At 45.6% G+C, this 16,885-nt stretch overlaps 1 protein-coding gene across 1 annotated transcript in view; it reads left to right on the top strand.

Annotated features, from left to right (window-relative positions):
- The first annotated feature begins 14,648 nt into the window (after positions 1 to 14,648).
- PAPOLG (poly(A) polymerase gamma) overlaps positions 14,649 to 16,885 on the top strand; it is a 66,641-nt gene continuing 64,404 nt past the window's right edge. Inside the window, exon 1 of the mRNA XM_050952134.1 lies at positions 14,649 to 14,665. Within this exon, the coding sequence (XP_050808091.1) occupies positions 14,649 to 14,665 (17 nt within the window). The remainder of the gene's footprint in view (positions 14,666 to 16,885) is intronic.

Raw genomic sequence — 16,885 nt, 5'->3', positions numbered from 1 at the left:
GGGGCCCATTGTGCTAGGCACTGTACGTACATGTAATGAAAAGACAGTCCCTGTCCAAAGAGGCTACAATCTTTGCATATGACAAGAGACAAATAGCAGAGAAAAAACAAACATAGGTTTATAGACTCTAGGACTGGAAGGGACCTCGAGAGGTCATCGAGTCCAGTCCCCTGCCCTCATAGCAGGATCAAATACTGTCTAGACCATCCCTGATAGACCTTTATCTAACCTACTCTTAAATATCTCCAGAGATGGAGATTCCACAACCTCCCTAGGCAATTTATTCCAGTGTTTAACCACCCTGACAGTTAGGAACTTTTCCCTAATGTCTAACCTAAACCTCCCTTGCTGCACTTTAAGCCCATTGCTTCTTGTTTATCCTTAGAGGCTAAGGCGAACATGTTTTCTCCCTCCTCCTTATGACACCCTTTTAGATACCTGAAGACTGAGAGGGGCCATGATAGCAGTTTTCTCTTTTCCAAACTAAACAAACCCAATTCTTTCAGCCTTCTTTCGTAGGTCATGTTCTCTAGACCTTTAATCGTTCTTATTGCTCTTCTCTGGACCCTCTCCAGTTTCTCCACATCTTTATGAAATGCGGTGCCCAGAACTGGACACAATATTCCAGTTGAGGCCTAACCAGCGCAGAGCAGAGCGGAAGAATGCCTTCTTGTGTCTTGCTCACAACACATCTGTTAATGCATCCCAGAACCACGTTTGCTTTTTTTGCAACAGCATCACACTGCCCCCTGACCCTCTTACAGCACTCTAGAAATAATGAACGCTAATGACATTGTCATGGTATAAACCCCTACTCTGAACCTTAGCATCCAAAAGATGAGGTACCAGCATGAATTCCTCTAAGCTCAATTACCAGCTTAGTATTTGTAGCGCTGCCACCAACCAGGAATTCCAGTGCCTGGTACACTCTGGTCCCCCCAAAACCTTGCCCGGGGACCCCCAAGACCCAGTCCCTCTGGATCTTAACACAAGGAAAGTAAACTCTTTCCCTCACCGTTGCCTCTCCCAGACTTCCCCTCCCTGGGTTACCCTGGAAGACCACTGTGATTCAAACTCCTTGAATCTTAAAACAGAGAGGAAAATCCACCTTCCCCCCTCCTTCTCTCGACTCCCTCCCAGACTCTCCCTGAGAGAGAAAGTACTCCTAACACAGAGAGAAAATTAACCTTTCTCCCCACCAATTCCCTGGTGGATCCAGACCCAGTCCCCTGGGGTCTCACCAGAATAAAAAAAAAAAACAATCAGGTTCTTAACCAAGAAAAGCTTTTAATTAAAAAAAGAAAAAAAACAGTAAAAATTATCTTTGTAAATTTAAGATGGAATATGTTACAGGGTCTTTCAGCTATAGACACTGGGAATACCCTCCCAGCCTAAGTACAAAGTAAAATCCTTTCAGCAAAATACAAATTTGAACTCCTTCCAGCCAAATATACATTTGCAAATAAAGAAAACAAACATAAGCCTAACTGGCTTTATCTACCTAGTACTTACTATTCTGGACATATAAAAGACTATATTAGAGAGATTGGAGAGAAACCTGGTTGCATATCTGGTCACCCTCAGAACCCAGAGAGAACAACCACCAAAAACTAACAGCACACACAAAAACTTCCCTCCCTCAAGATTTGAAAGTATCCTGTCCCCTGATTGGTCCTCTGGTCAGGTGACAGCCAGGCTCACGGATCTTGTTAACCCTTTACAGACAAAAGAGATATAAAGTACTTCTGTTCTATTAACTCCTACTATCTGTTTATGACAGACATAATATAGAAAGTATCAGAGGGGTAGCCATGTTAGTCTGGATCTGTAAAAGCAGCAAAGAACCCTGTGGCACCTTATAGACTAACAGACGTTTTGGAGCATGAGCTTTCGTGGGTGAATACTCACTTCGTCAGATGCATGTAGTGGAAATTTCCAGGGGCAGGTATATATGTGCAGGCAAGCTAGAGATAATGAGGTGGTTCAATCAGGGAGGATGAGGCCCTGTTCTAGCAGTTGAGGTGTGAAAACCAAGGGAGAAGAAACTGGTTTTGTAATTGGCAAGCCATTCACAGTCTTTGTTTAATCCTGAGCTGATGGTGTCAAATTTGCAGATGAACTGAAGCTCAGCAGTTTCTCTTTGAAGTCTGGTCCTGAAGTTTTTTTGCTGCAGGATGGCCACCTTAAGGTCTGCTATAGTGTGGCCAGGGAGGTTGAAGTGTTCTCCTACAGGTTTTTGTATATTGCCATTCCTAATATCTGATTTGTGTCCATTTAAATAAGTGCTGGCCACATTACCACCACCCTATACCGAAAACCTACTGACCTCTATGCCTACCTTCATGCCTCCATCTTCCATCCCAGGCACATCACACGATCCATTGTCTACAGCCAAGCACTGAGGTACAACCGCATCTGCTCTAACCCCTCAGGCAGAGACCAACACCTACAAAATCTCCACCAAGCATTCTCAAAACTACAATACCCGCACGAGGAAATAAGGAAACAGATCAACAGAGCCAGACGTGTACCCAGAAGCCTCCTACTGCAAGACAAACCCAAGAAAGAAACCAACAGGACTTCACTGGCCATCACATACAGTCCCCAGCTAAAACCTCTCCAACACATCATCAGGGACCTACAACTCATCCTGGACAATGATCCCACACTTTCACAGGCCTTGGGTGGCACGCCAGTCCTCACCCATAGGCAACCTGCCAACCTGAAACATATTCTCACCAGTAACTGCACACCGCACCATAGTAACTCTAGCTCAGGAACCAAGCCATGCAACAAACCTCGATGCCAACTCTGCTCACATATCTACACCAGCGACACCATCACAGGACCTAACCAGATCAGCCACACCATCACCAGTTCATTCACCTGCACATCCACCAATGTAATATACGCCATCATATACCAACACTGCCCCTCTGCTATGTACATCGGCCAAACTGGACAGTCGCTACGGAAAAGGATAAATGGACACAAATCAGATATTAGGAATAATCAGTAATCTAATAATCAGTCCTAGTTTGCTCTTACTCTGAAGTGTATGAAGTGTGTTGAGAGAGACACACTTCTCTTTTACAGAGCAGCACCAGAGTTGAGCAGTGTATGGAAAGAGGGAGTAGAGTAAAAGGAGGATGAACAATTTCTTTTGGATTGGGTAAGTGTGCAATAGAGGTGGGTCAGAGAGAGCGTAGCAAGGAGAGAACTAGCAGCTCCTTACTTCCCCTCATGATCTTCTGCTGGAGACCATGACATTTTAGGAATTGTTTTTTTTCTTCAACCCATGGGGTAGCTATCAGGAAGCAGCCCCTCACAACCCACCTGTGGGTTGCACCCCATCTATTGAAAAGTCTTGCTTTAAATGGAACAGAGGAGTCTTTCAGAAGACTGGCTCAGGTAATCAAAGTAGCAAACTACCAGCCATAATACTGCCAAATGATTAGAAGAGAACTGGTTGTAAATTTAAATACCACTTTTATTCATTAATCTCCAATGGCTAAAGACAAACTAGAAGCAAAATTAACATGATTGTAAACTAAACACTGGTATCCTGTGGCTATTTTTTGGCCTGCTGAGAGAGAATGAGTTGATCAAAGGAAGAGACCCTCATTGAGAGCAGTGAGATTAGTGCTGCTTCAGTGAGCTCACAGAGTTTCTATAACCTAACTTGTTTTAGAAGCTGGTGAATACCACAATTAATCTTGGCTTCAATTTGGAGTGAAATGGGGGAAAATGACCTGTTCAACACACTAATCCGAATGTCCACTGGGATCCAGACTAAGTAATGTACAGTCTCCCGCAAAGATATTTCCATTGAAGGGGTGAAAAAAATATAGAAAATCTTGTGGAACTCCATGGGTGCCAAGTAGAGCACAACATTAAGAGACTTCTCTAGGCAAGATGATCACTATTTGTCTCTCGCCGATACAAGCAGAAGCCTAGCTGTTCAAGCTGGAGTCTTAACAAGCAATTGAAAACAGGCAAGGATTCAACTACAACAGTCAGTACTAGACATGAATAGCTCACGCCACTAGTAGAAAACTAGCTCAGTCAGAAAAATTACATACCACAGGCTAGCAGTGAAGTCCCTTTCTTGGCTAAATATCCAGAGCCATGTTCTTTGAAGACAATTTCTGAGTACGTATTATAGCAGAGTGCCAGTTCCACTATAGTTAAAGTTAAGAGTCACTTTCTGTTTAATGGATGACTCTTCTAAGTGCTCTAAAATCTGCATGGTTACTTGGATTGCTCTGAAATTTGGTGTGCCTTATGAGGGCATGGGTTAGGGTTAATGGGCTAATTTTGGGGCCATTTGAGTACGAGGTGCTTGATGTACAGTCTCCCCAAAAACATCTTTCCTTAAGCATGGCAGATTCTATGAACATTTTTTGCAAGCCAGGGCTCTGACTGGGCCCCAAAGGGTCTCAGACACTTAACATCTAACCCAGCTAGTGCTTGCCATCCACTATCCTGTTGGAGCAGCAATACTGGAAATACTATTCAAGAAAGAGTTAGGTTCTACAGACAGGGTCATGCCTAATGCTCACACATCAAAAGGAATACACAGATCGTATGCAGATAGAGTGCCCAAGAGGGTGGCTAGCCATCCGCTATTCACCGGCTCTGTGTGGCTGGGACATATTATGCCAATTAAACTGCACACCATTCAAGCACCGCAAATTCAAACCCAACCTTGGGCAGAAATCTGAAAATGAAATGTAGACATGTTGCTACCATCGGCCTCTGACAAAGGCTTTTAGTGGGGGAGAAGAGGGGTTATGCTGAAGAAATGTAACCCTACTACAAGCAGAAAATTCAGGACTCCCAAAGTATTTTCCAAAAGAAAAATAAATGATATACATAAATGCTTGCTGGGAGAGGAGAGGGAAATGGAGGTGGGGGAATAGGAGGAGAGGGCTTTGGGGCTACAGCAAGCGGAGGGAGATTATGGGAAGAGGGATGCATAGGAACGCGTGATAGGAGATGGGGACTCCGGTTGAGGGGAGGATGTGGGGATTAAGGAAATGGGAGAGAAGAGGTGAAATACTGGAAGGGGTGACATGTAGGCAGATAGCAGGATGAGTGGGGGGCATTAGGGGCTTAGTACCCCCCCTCCACTACACCTACCTCTGGAGGCCCCATGTGAACCAGCATCTGGAGAAGCCCTGCCCCTCTGGAAAGCTGAGTGGAGAGCTGAGAACAGGCATGCTGGGAGCATGCACCAAGAATACACTGCTGAGTCTGGGGTGAGGAGTTGAGAACGGGCATGCTTGATGCATATCACAGGTTCTCAAGCACTAGCATTGAGGTAGGTGTGGTGGAGGGGGGAGAGTACTAAGACACCCATTGAGATGAATGGAGAAGTTCCTATGTCTCAGAGCTATTTTTCAGGCTGTATTCATCACAGCAAGGTGTTCTCATTCATCTGAAAATATCACATTGAGATGACTGGCCACTTCACACCTCTCCAAGCCCCCTATGTTGTAGATGGATGTGTAGAACCCCACTCAAGTCATTTTTTGTGCCTCAATTTCCCCATCTGTACAATGAGGATAATTATGTTTTCCCTTCTTGGTAAAGTGCTCTGAGCTCTACTGATGAAAAGCACTATGTAGCAGCTAGGTATAATTATCATTACCTGGCCACAATAGCATGTCAATTGCAAACCTACATAACAACTACCATTGCCTAAATGACCATTAACTCCTACCAACAATACTTCTTTCTGCTTATAAAAAATTAATGGACAAAAACTTAATGCAGAGTTAAGATTGCCCAATGATATCTCATACCCTCTCAGAATGCTGAGTTCTGCAAAACTCAGACTTCTAAAACCCCGGAAATAAAGAGTTACGGTAACCTTAATTCTGCCCTCTTTGAGCAGTGCTCCAATACAGCCAACGCACATACTTGTGTAACCTTGGGGTGGGCTAGAGTTCACTCCACTGCCCTTCTCCAGTGCCTAAAAAAAAAAAAAAAAACCCAACTCCCACAGAAAAGCAGCTAGAAACCAGAGTTTCTAAGGATTTTCAGCAAGGATTGCACAGCGTCAACCTTCTCATATTCAAGTCCCAAAAGGAACTAAAGAAATGAAGTTAATTAAATATCTTTATAAAATCTTATAATAAACAAATCTATTTTTTACAGCATAACATGGCTGTTTTATAACCCACAGACATTATGTTTATGTATAACTGTGAAAACAAAGAAAGAAAACAAACCAAAATCTGAACAGTTTAGTCCCTGAAGAAACTGAGAGTTCCCAAAAGCTTAGGTTTAGTTCACCTAAGTCTCAGTTAGTCTTTGATAACCAAATCTAGACAGTCTGCTAAGTCAAAAAAAATCTTCCCTCCACCTGTTTGTAGGAATCTTCAGTTGGAATCCATGCAGATTCTTCCTCTGTTGAAATCACCACTAGTCAGTCAGCTAACTGATTAACCAATCACGCAGTCACAAATGTACAGGTTTAAAGAAAACCCTACTGCAAAATGCTTCCAAGTTAGGGACAACAACCTGCTTTCTGCTCCTTGGCTCAGCTTCTCCCAACTCACATATGACACATGGCCTTTACTAAACCAGCTACCCTGACTGCTTGCCCTTATGGAGTCTGATCCCAGCAACAAGGGAACCCATTGGAGCATACTACCACACCCAATTCCAGAAGCTTCTGGATGTGGAGTACTAAAGCTGCCTAGCAATGATGACTCAGACTCAACTCACTCCTACCTCCCCTCAATGGGTCTCTTAAAGAGCTCTCTCCCTGTTAGGCACATGGGTTACACTTGCACTCTGCATTTGCACTGTACTGAACAGGAGCTACCTATGCCAGCCCTCCACTCAAATTTATATTTAGCCTACGCCACAGAAAGAATATATGTTAAATTTTACAATCCCTTCATCCTTATGCACATGATGCCATCTAACATTGCTTATCCTTCATTAAACCCACAGACCATACTCATCTCCCATCTAACTGCTGACAATCCCCATGGCAGGAAGACCCCTGTGCCCTATTACTGAAACAACCTACACAATGCAGTGCGGAAATTAGGCATTCTGGATCTCTCAGTGTACACGTGCACCTCTTTCCTTTGATCACACAGATAGGGATCTGGGAGAGGGACTCAACCTGCTCCCAGAGGGGCATGCGCCCCCCGACTCACCTCATATCACAAACACAGCTCTAACAAACTGCTCCAACTAATCCTTTCGCCATGCAGTACAGCTACACATAATACAGTGAATGCAGCTGGAGTGCATGCAGAAAATTCCCAGTAGCTATTGCCAGCTTCACAGGGCAGAGTTGAGATCACATTGGCATGTACCTTAACTTTACATTTCCTGGTTTTCAGAAATTTGAGTTTTGCTGAAGTTTATGTTCAGGAAGGACATAAGATATCACCAGGTAACCTTAACTCTGTGTTAACAATGTTTTTTGTCAGTAAATATATTTACATATGCCTAGTAGTGTGACAGGCAACCTTAATCCTGGCCTTTCCTAACTTTTGAGTGCTTGACTTTGCAACCTTTATGTCATTTCCTAATTAAAAAAAAAAACAAAAACAGAAATACCATGATGAGGAACCCTACAAACCCATAAGTTGGGTCATTAGCAGAGCTCAGGGTTTAGATCCACAGCACATACCTCTACCACTTGAGCTAATGGTAACAGTAGAAGCCTGTTATCCTCTATGTGAACCAGTCACTAGAACACTTTGCCAAAAGGTTTCTCAGCTCTTTACTGACAGGACTCATGAGCTCAATTTCAGGTTCTGCATAGGAGTGTGAGATAGTGGTTATAGATACTTCTGCCCTTAGCCCATCTCCTCCTACCCACCCATCCCAACACAGCTCCTGTCCCTACCCCCATCCACTCCTCCATACCAGCTCCTTGCCCTTCTCTCCCTCTGCTTGTATCCCCCCACATATCCAAACTCCGTCCTGTCCATCCACTTTGCTCCTATCCAATCCCCTTTCACTCTGACTCCTGTCCCCCTCCTCCATTGTTGATCCTTTCCCCTCCTCTTCCTGACCTCCTCTGCTCCTATTCTACCCACCAAGCCAGCTACTGCCACCTCCCTGTCCTACTCCTCTAGGGAAGTGGTTCTCAACCAGGGGTCTGGGATCCCCGGGGGGGGCTATGAGTAGGTTTCATGGGGTCCATCAAGCAGGGTCAGTATCAGACTCACTGGGGCCTAAGGCTGAAAGCCAAAGCCCCACTGCATAAGGCTGAAACCCGAGGACCTGAGCCCCACCACCTGGGCTGATGCCAAAGCCAGAGCAGCTTAGTTTCATGAGGCTCCCTGTGGTTCCAAGCAATTCCCCTGTTTGCTACCCCCTAATGCCAGCCCTGGCTTTTATATGCAGAAGATCAGTTGCTATGACACAGGTGGGCCATTGAGGTTTTATAGCATGTTGGGAAGGCCTCAGAAAGAAAAAGGTTGAGAACCCCTGTTCTAGGGCCTTCTCTACCTATATAATCCCCTATCGCTTCTGCTTCTACTACACCCTCCCCACTCACGTCATCCAACCCCCATTGAAGGCAATGGAAAGACTCCCAATATCAGGGCCCTAATACAAATTAAGGCCCCAATGCCACAAAAACTTATGCATGTGTTTAATTTTACTACTGTTGCCCCTTTTTGAACCAAGCAGTCAAAGTTGAGGGTGGAAGTAGAGACTGATGGAGTCTGGTATTTTCCTTAATTCTTATTTATTTACAGGGAACATATAAAGTCCTTCTCAGAAGGCAGGAGGAATCGAGACAAAAAGAAGCAGTTTCTTAGCTTACCATTTTAAGCCTCTTTTACCAAGCGAGGCAAGCCCTGGCTCTCTATCTTTTTCTAGGGTCACTGTCAGGATGGGTTGAGAACTTGCAGCTGTAGCTGCCCAGTCTAGAAGCAGCCTATGAGCACAGCTGAACCACAGCAGGGCTACTTGATTGATTCCACTTCCTGATTGGCTGGGGAAGTCAGCAAACCTGCTCTTAACCCCAACAGCAAGAGGTGCTCTCTGGCTACTTAATGCTTGTGCTATCTTTCCCCTCCCTATGGGTGCTGTAATTCTAATGCTGATCCCTTGGCTTTCGTTTCCTGGTGATGGCTGTGACCTCTGGCTGTGGTTCCTGACTCTTGCTCCAACCACTAGGCCTGAGCCCCCTCATCCTGGTTTGTGATGTTTGCATGGTCACATTACTTTTGCTTTGCTTTTTTTCTCCCCTCTGCAGTAGTGCTGGAATATTTTTAGTAGTGGAGGGGTGCTGAAATCCAGCCCACTTACTCCTATCTGTCCCCCTGCCCTGCTAAGGTTGGGAGTAGAGCTGTATCTCAGGGTGGAGAGGGAATCTGGATGGGGTAAGGGGGCCAAGGCCATAGCTGTGAGTGGGGCCAGGAGCCCTGGAGTCAAGAGCAGAGAGCCCTGGGAGCTTAGGGCCAGGCATAGGGCTGGAAGCCAGGACCCCAGAACCTGGGCCAGGATGGGGGCTGAGCATGGAAGCCTGGGAGCAGAGGGTGGGGCCAGGCATAGGGCTGATGGTTGGGGCCGGGAGTAGGGCCTTGGGCACAGGTGCAGTGCCTGGGGAGTGGGGCTGGCGACCAGGACTTGAGCCTGAGGTGAGGGGTTGGGGAGCAGAGTGGGAGTGGAGAGCTAGGAATAGGGCATAGGCATGGGAAACACCCTGAGGATTTATGTGCCAAGCCAGAGATTGGGGTGTGGGGTCAGCAGCCCTGCATAAAACCTAGGGGTGCTGCAGCACCCTATACTTCTCATGCCTATGCCTTTCTGCCTCTCTCTCCTTGTCTTTTTCAGTCTTTTGTTTTTTCTGCCTTACCACACACCCAAAACAATACTCAGCCAACAGCTCCTGGACTGGTTCAGATGCTTTTTTGGTCTTAGGTGGGGGTTTATGCTTACACTTAATTACAGGGTGAGCTTGCACATATCAGTATCAATGGGGGTTTAATGCAGCCTCCCGAAAAGATTCCACCCAGTTCATTAATGCTGCCATGAACAGTTCCAGTGATTTTTAATGGGCTTGTGTGGGATAGTAAAGTTAAGCACTGGAGTAAGTGTCTAAAAGAGCTCCCCTTACTTTCTTCTTCCATGGGATTGATATTTGTATTTACTACTTTAGGCATCTAGCTTACTTTGATTTAAATAACAAGCTCCAGGGGAGACCCCCTTTGGTATAAATAAGAGTCTGTCCTTTTCAATATTAAAGGTAATAATAAAATACCATTGATTTTTTTATTCCATTTACTGTTTTAAGATGAGCTATTTTTATTAAATAAGAGATCAACAATGCAGAAAGGAGCATTCAGTGCACAGAATATAAATATAAAGTGCATAATAACTGACTTCAAACATATTGATAATTCTGTGTATACTACTGCAGAGGAGATACATGAAAACAGTATCTTTTTTGTAACTTATTACAAAATGAGGGGGAAGGAACAAAATAATGAAAATATCACATAGATCCAGAATTGTGTCTAGGCAGATTGTTATAAACATTTTCCACAAGGCACTAGCTACTCTTTAATAAGTTGTTATATCTTATCTGTATCTTTAGTAAAATGTGATGTTTAAAACTCTTGAAGAAGAATTTATTTTAAATGGAGTAGAGTTAAAAATTAAGAATTTTTCCTAAGTGGGACTGGATAATTAACATGGGCCTTTCACTACTTAGTCAGCAGTAACCCAAGCTTGTTACAATCTGATGATTTTTGGTACCCTGCTGAGAAATGAGTTTGCTTTCTGTTCAGATCCCGGTGGCCACATCACAAAAATGACCAGTTAGTATTCTCTGTCAGTTTCATCAAAGAGACCAAGAATGACCAAGTATGAGGACAAGTATTAGAGGGGTAGCTGTGTTAGTCTGGAAAGAGTCCTGTGGCACCTTATAGGCTAACAGAAGTATTGGAGCATAAGCTTATGCTCCAATACTTCTGCTAGTCTATAAGGTGCCATGGGACTCTTCATTGCTAAGTATGGAGACTGATCTACTCTTTCACCTTGAGAGATTGCCATTGTTTCAAATCTGACCTAGGGTGACTATGTGCCTAAGCTTCAACTGCCACTGCCATACTTGTTCTGTGAATATATACAAACGCATGGGTGGCAAATGAACCACCGGCTGGGGGAGGCTAGCCCCAACCCCACCTCTTCTGCCTGAGGCCCTACTCCTTCTGCACACCCCCCCCATGGCTGCCAGTCCCCAGCCTCAGGCTAGAGCCCCCCAGCCCCAGAGTGCCAGGAGGGTGGACAGTGCAGCCCCCTGCTTGCCCCGGAGCACCAGGAGGGCAGGTGGCACAGCCACAGGGCCCATCCCGGAGCGCCGAGCCGGGACCACTGCACAGGGGGAACTGCAGTGGGATGCAGGAGCAGGTCTGGGTATGAAGCATGGCTGGGGCTGTGCCTGGTTGTTTGTGGAGACACAGCCTCCCCCAGCCTATGATACCCCCCTGCCCATAGACTTAGGCCCCAATCCTGCAAGTTGGTTCATGTATGCAGATGCCTTATAAAACTCTACAATAGACAGATACTGCTATCAGTTCTGTAACTTTCACAAGCACTAAATTTACACAGACACAGTATGACTTAAGGAGAGCAATGGAAAGTAAGAATCTTTATCCACCCTTGTAAAGTGTACTGAGAGTTTCTGTGGCAGGTACTGATCCTGTAAAATGATTCTGCACAGGCAGAAGGGTCAGCTCTTGTGGATCACTTTCCAGAATTGGTGCCTAAGTGAACTGAATAAAGAAAACTGAACTACTAATATTCTACCATTAGATGGACCTTAAAATTACATTTACCCTTTTCCCTGAACTGAGATGAATTAGTGTGCAAATCCAATAAAGATCCCTTCCACCTGATTTTCCAGACAAGAACTGTGAGGCTAAATAGTTGCAGTGTAAACCAGTAAAAGACTTTCACAAAGTTATGTCTTATCTTTGTGAAAGATGTACAAAATTATTATTTTGGTGAGCACTCGGGCTTTCTGTTTGGGACAGAATGAAACTCAAGAGTATATTACATATTTGCACACAGATGGCTTTTTAAAAATTAATGCTATTGGCTTCTTTTAGACCAACAATTTTCTGAAGATATTATAAAAGTTATGGTGTATATGCTTGAGAGGGTTAACAACTTAATACAAAAAAAAATTCACAGATTTTTATGAAAATTTTCAAAATGATAATAACATTGTTCTGCCATGTTGTGAGCCCCAGCACTGCACTGGTGCAAGAGAAGCAAGAAATAATCATGACCACTTTGGTTTCCCCATCCAAATACATTCAGTGAAATACAATAAACCATATATATATTATTTAGTTTTAATTTTAATTATCAAAAGCTGTTAGGGCAAGTAAGTACAATGAAAGTGAGTGTTAGCATCTTTTGTGTACACCTTGGCAGTTTCCACTGTGAGAACAATGTGAATGGGAGAGATTCAATATCTCTTTGAAAAACACAAAGGCAAGATGCACAAAATATGCACTGCATACTTGAGATACCAAAATAAGGTGTCACTTTCAATAGATTGTGCAGACTTAAGTTCTTTGGGAAAGGAACTGCCATTTTCTATACGTCTGTGCAGCGCCTAGCATAACAGGGTCCTAGCCAGGTCAGTTTCTAGGCACTACTTCAATATAAATATTAAAAAAATAAGATCATGTGTGCCCTAGGGGCTCTGTTGATTCCCTCAGGTTAACTTCCCTCTCCCTTGACAGTGGGACTCAGAAGTGCATCTGGGCTGCTTGGGCTTGATTCTTTGCAGAAAAAATAAGGGTGTCTTCACTGCAGAGTTAACCTGAGTTAGCCCGGCCCAAGTGTGAGCTATCTACAGGGGAAAGGGGGAACATGGCAGAAAGCCAGATACCTAATGCCCAATGCCCCACTACCTATGAGGGAAAGGGGGAACAGGACAGAGACACACACACCCCAATACCCATTCTTCCCACCACCCTACAGAGGAAAGTGAGAACATGGCAGATCGATAGATACCTTGATCCTCTCCTGCCCCAGCACCTACTGGGGAAGGGGAGAATACAGCAGAAACCTTACATCTCAGCAGCTACTGGAGAAACAAGTAACATGGCTGAGAGTCAGACACCCCAACCCTCTTCAATCCCACCACCTAGGGTTTGTCTTCACTGCCAACTTTGCCCAAGTGACCAGCATCCAGGTGTGAGCAGCCACATTGCAAAGCTCTGCCTGAGTTACTGTGTCCTCACTGGTGCTGCACTCCCCCTTGTGTGTCACTATAACTTCTGAGGACACATCCCATGCTTCTTTGTGCTTCAGCTCTATGATTCTTCCCCGGTAAATTGTGAGAGAACTTGTCTGTCCCTCCCTGGGCAGAATTGTGGGACTATTACTGCCAAGGGGGTTGGTAACCAGCTCAAAGCCTTTACTTCACCACTAATAGAGGTGTGTTTTTATACTGCGGTAGCTAACATGCATGAGCTATCCTGAGGTAAAACCATTGTGAAGACAAGGCACTTTAGTTTTAACATGAGGTAAACTAGGTGAGGTCAACCCCAGGTAAGGATATTGTGCAGACCTCACCTGGTTTATTATGTGGTAAAATTAAAGTTCCTTGTTTCACCCTGGTTTCACTTTGGGATATCTCACAAGCCTGTTACCCAGAGATTTAAAAACACACCTTTTTAGCATTGAAGACAAGGTCTCAACAAAAGTCTGACTCTGGTTCTCTTCTAGCTCCAGATAAGCTGGTTACCCTCAGTTAACATTAACAGCATCTCTCAACTTTGGTGAGAGGGATTTGTGTCGACACAAGGGGGTTAGGAGCAACTCCTGAGTCAGAGCCCAAGTTAACTCTGCAATGGAGTAATACCCTCCCCAAGACATTCTCTCCCAAGCTGATGGCACCAAGAAGAGTTGTCACTCAGGTAGATTGCTTAGAGTTTCATAATATGATCTACTTCTTTATTACATGCTTTGATGGGCAATGAAATAGTCAGCATTTAACTATTGGCATCTGAGTCAGCACTCACTGAGATGAATGGGGCAGATCACACTTGTCAGTACTGTGGCTGCAAGCTCTCCACAGACATGTCTTTACCCTTGTTTCAACTCTTTGGAGAGATGCTGGTATGCACTACTGCCAAGGACAGCCCCAGCTCATGCTTTCCTTCATAAAGCAACATCCTCCAGCTGCAAAGGAGAATCACCAATTTGAAGCTGAATCCTAATGAGTGAGGGGAGCCTGGAGCAGTATCTGTGGGAGGGAGTCTCCTTCCTATAAGCAAGAGGGGTTCAGGACTGGGTCTGTATGAGAAAGTGTCCCCCTGAAGAGTGAGGAAGCCCAAGACAGGGTCTCTGTGAGGGAATGTCCCCCTGAGGAGCAAAAGGGGAAACAGGACAGGGTTTGTGTGAAGAGTCAGTCTCCCTACATGAACATGTGCATTTCCCATCAGAGACTGTTTACATTCCCCAATAGGCAGCAGGCTGAGGGAAGGGCGGGGCAGTCTTTGGCCTCTGGGGCTACTGGGAAAGCTGTGACTTGAAGAGGCGTGGCACTATATAAAGGCAGGCAGGGGCTAGCAGCTGCTTGCTTTTGGAGAAGAGTGTTGGTTGATTTCACGTGTGCAGTGCTTGGAGTGGAGGCGATGAAGGAGATGTGTGGGTGAGGATTAGCTGGACAGCCCTGGGGAGCTACTTTATTGTAGCTGCAGTGAAGTTTTGGGGGTGGTCCCTGCCCCCCTTCTCTGGCTATATCTTGGTGTCCTTGGACTTGGCTACTTTCCCTGGGGTCCTTCTTTTTACCATGGCTGTTGAGGGTGGGTGGAGGTTTCACTAGAGCTGTTTGTTCTCCCTGGGCCCTGCTGTCTGAGGTTTTGGGGTGGACTTTAGGAGGGGTAAAATTAGCCGCTAGCTCTGCTGTGTTGAACTGTATGACCAGGCTCTTCCCAATGTCTAGTTGTCTCCATTTCTCCCTATACCCCATCCAATCATGCTGCTTTATGCCCCCTTTCTCCTGCCTCCTTTCTTGGAAGAGGGGACCAGTTGTGGCCAGTTTCCCTGTGAGATTTTTTCACAGCCCTGAGTGATGCAGCTAGGTCAACCTAAGTTTTAGGTCTAGACTAGGTCTGATCTGCTTCTTTCTTATGTGCTTTGATGAGCAGTGAAATAGTTAAAGCCCCATCACTGGCATAAGAGTCAGCACTCGCTGAAATGATTGGGGCAGCTCAGGCCTATCAGAGCTATGGCTATGAACTTTCCACAGACATGGCTTTACTTTTTGCTCCTCTCTTGGGAGAGGTACTGGTATGTGTTCTTGCCAAGGAGAGCCCCAGTTTATGCCCTCTCCATAAAACAACATCCTCCAGATAAAAAGGACTGTCCTCAATTTGAAATTAATCTCCAGTGATTGGGGGTGGGGATCTGGAGCAGAGTCTGTGTGAGGGAGTCTCCGTCTCAATGAGTGAGGAGGTTTGGGGGAAGGGCTGTGTGAGGGAGTCCTTCCTCCCCCTCCACCCATCATGAGTGAGGGGGTCCCAAGGCAGCATCTGTGTGAGAGTTTTTGCTTCTCTCTGCTGATGAGTGAGGAGGGCTGAGGGCAGGGCCTGTGTGAGGAGGTGCCCAGTTCAGAGTCTGTGTGAGGGAGTATCCCCACCTCCCCCCCAAAATTGGGGGAGCAAGTCAGGGTTTTTGTGAGGAGTCATGAGTGATGTGGGGACCTAGGCCACAATCCGTATGGGGTTTCCTGGATAACCACTCAATCTCCCTGCATGTGCATTTCCTGCCAGGGACTGTTTACACTTCTCAGAGGCTTGAGGGGGATGGCCTCTTACTGCAGGGGCTGCTGAGATGGCTGTAACCAGTGGAGGTTTCATTATGTTGCAGATGGTGCTGCACTGCACCATATAAAGGTAGGGCAGTGGGGCTGGGTTGTTTTTGGAGTGGAGTGTTGGTCTGTTTTGCACTTATGGAGTTTGCAGCAGAAGATGTGAAGGTGAGGATCTGCTGTGCAACTCTGGGGCAGGGTGGAGGCTGCTTTATTGTAGTTGCAGGGTAGCTTTGGAGGTGGTCTCCAGGGCCCTCCTCTCCTGGCGGTTTGAGTGAGGTCTTCGGACTCGGCTGCTTTCCTCAAGCCTCTGCTTTTTCCCCAGGCTGGTGGGGTTATTCCTCGACCCAGCCACTCTTTCTGGGACCTCCAGTCTAGGGTCATGGTCACACTTACTAAGCCTTAGACAGGGTGAAGTGAGACCCCAGAGGAGCTCTGCTGTGGAAAACCATATATGGCCTTTCTTTAATGCCTGCTTGTTTCCCTCCCCTCCATCCAATCATGCTGCTTCACATCCCTTCCTCCCCATTTTTGGGAGATGTGGGGGGGCGGCACAGGGTCTGCTTGAGGCCAGTGTCCCTCACCTTCCTTCTGACTGATTAGCCCAGTCCACACATTCCTGATCAGCATGTGTGGGAGTCCTTATTGTCTTTCTTTCCCCAGTGATGGCTATAGGGTTCCTTCAGCCCTTTTTTATTACTCATCTTCCACTGTCTCTTAACCTGTGTTTAAAGCACCCCTAATCTAGAGTGACAGGGATTTGTGTGTGAACAGGTAGGAGCAACACCTGAGTAAATGCCCAAGTTAACTCTGCAATGGAGAAATATACTCTCCCAAGCTGACAGCACTGAAAAGAGTTTCAGTGATTGCTTAGAGCTTCAATATGATCGATTTCTTGCTTTCATGTTTTGTTGGGTAGTGAAATATATGCCAATTGATACTTCGAATGTTATCTATTTTAGCACTAAGATGAGTGGGGCAGTTCACACCTGTCAGAGCTATGGTGCAAGCTCTCCACAGACATGGCTTTACACTTAGGTGATTCAGCTCTTGGGAGGG

This window comes from Gopherus flavomarginatus, chromosome 4 (genome assembly GCF_025201925.1).
Source record: "Gopherus flavomarginatus isolate rGopFla2 chromosome 4, rGopFla2.mat.asm, whole genome shotgun sequence".
Classification (NCBI taxonomy): Eukaryota; Metazoa; Chordata; order Testudines; family Testudinidae; genus Gopherus; species Gopherus flavomarginatus.
This window is presented reverse-complemented; position numbering and strand designations above follow the sequence as displayed.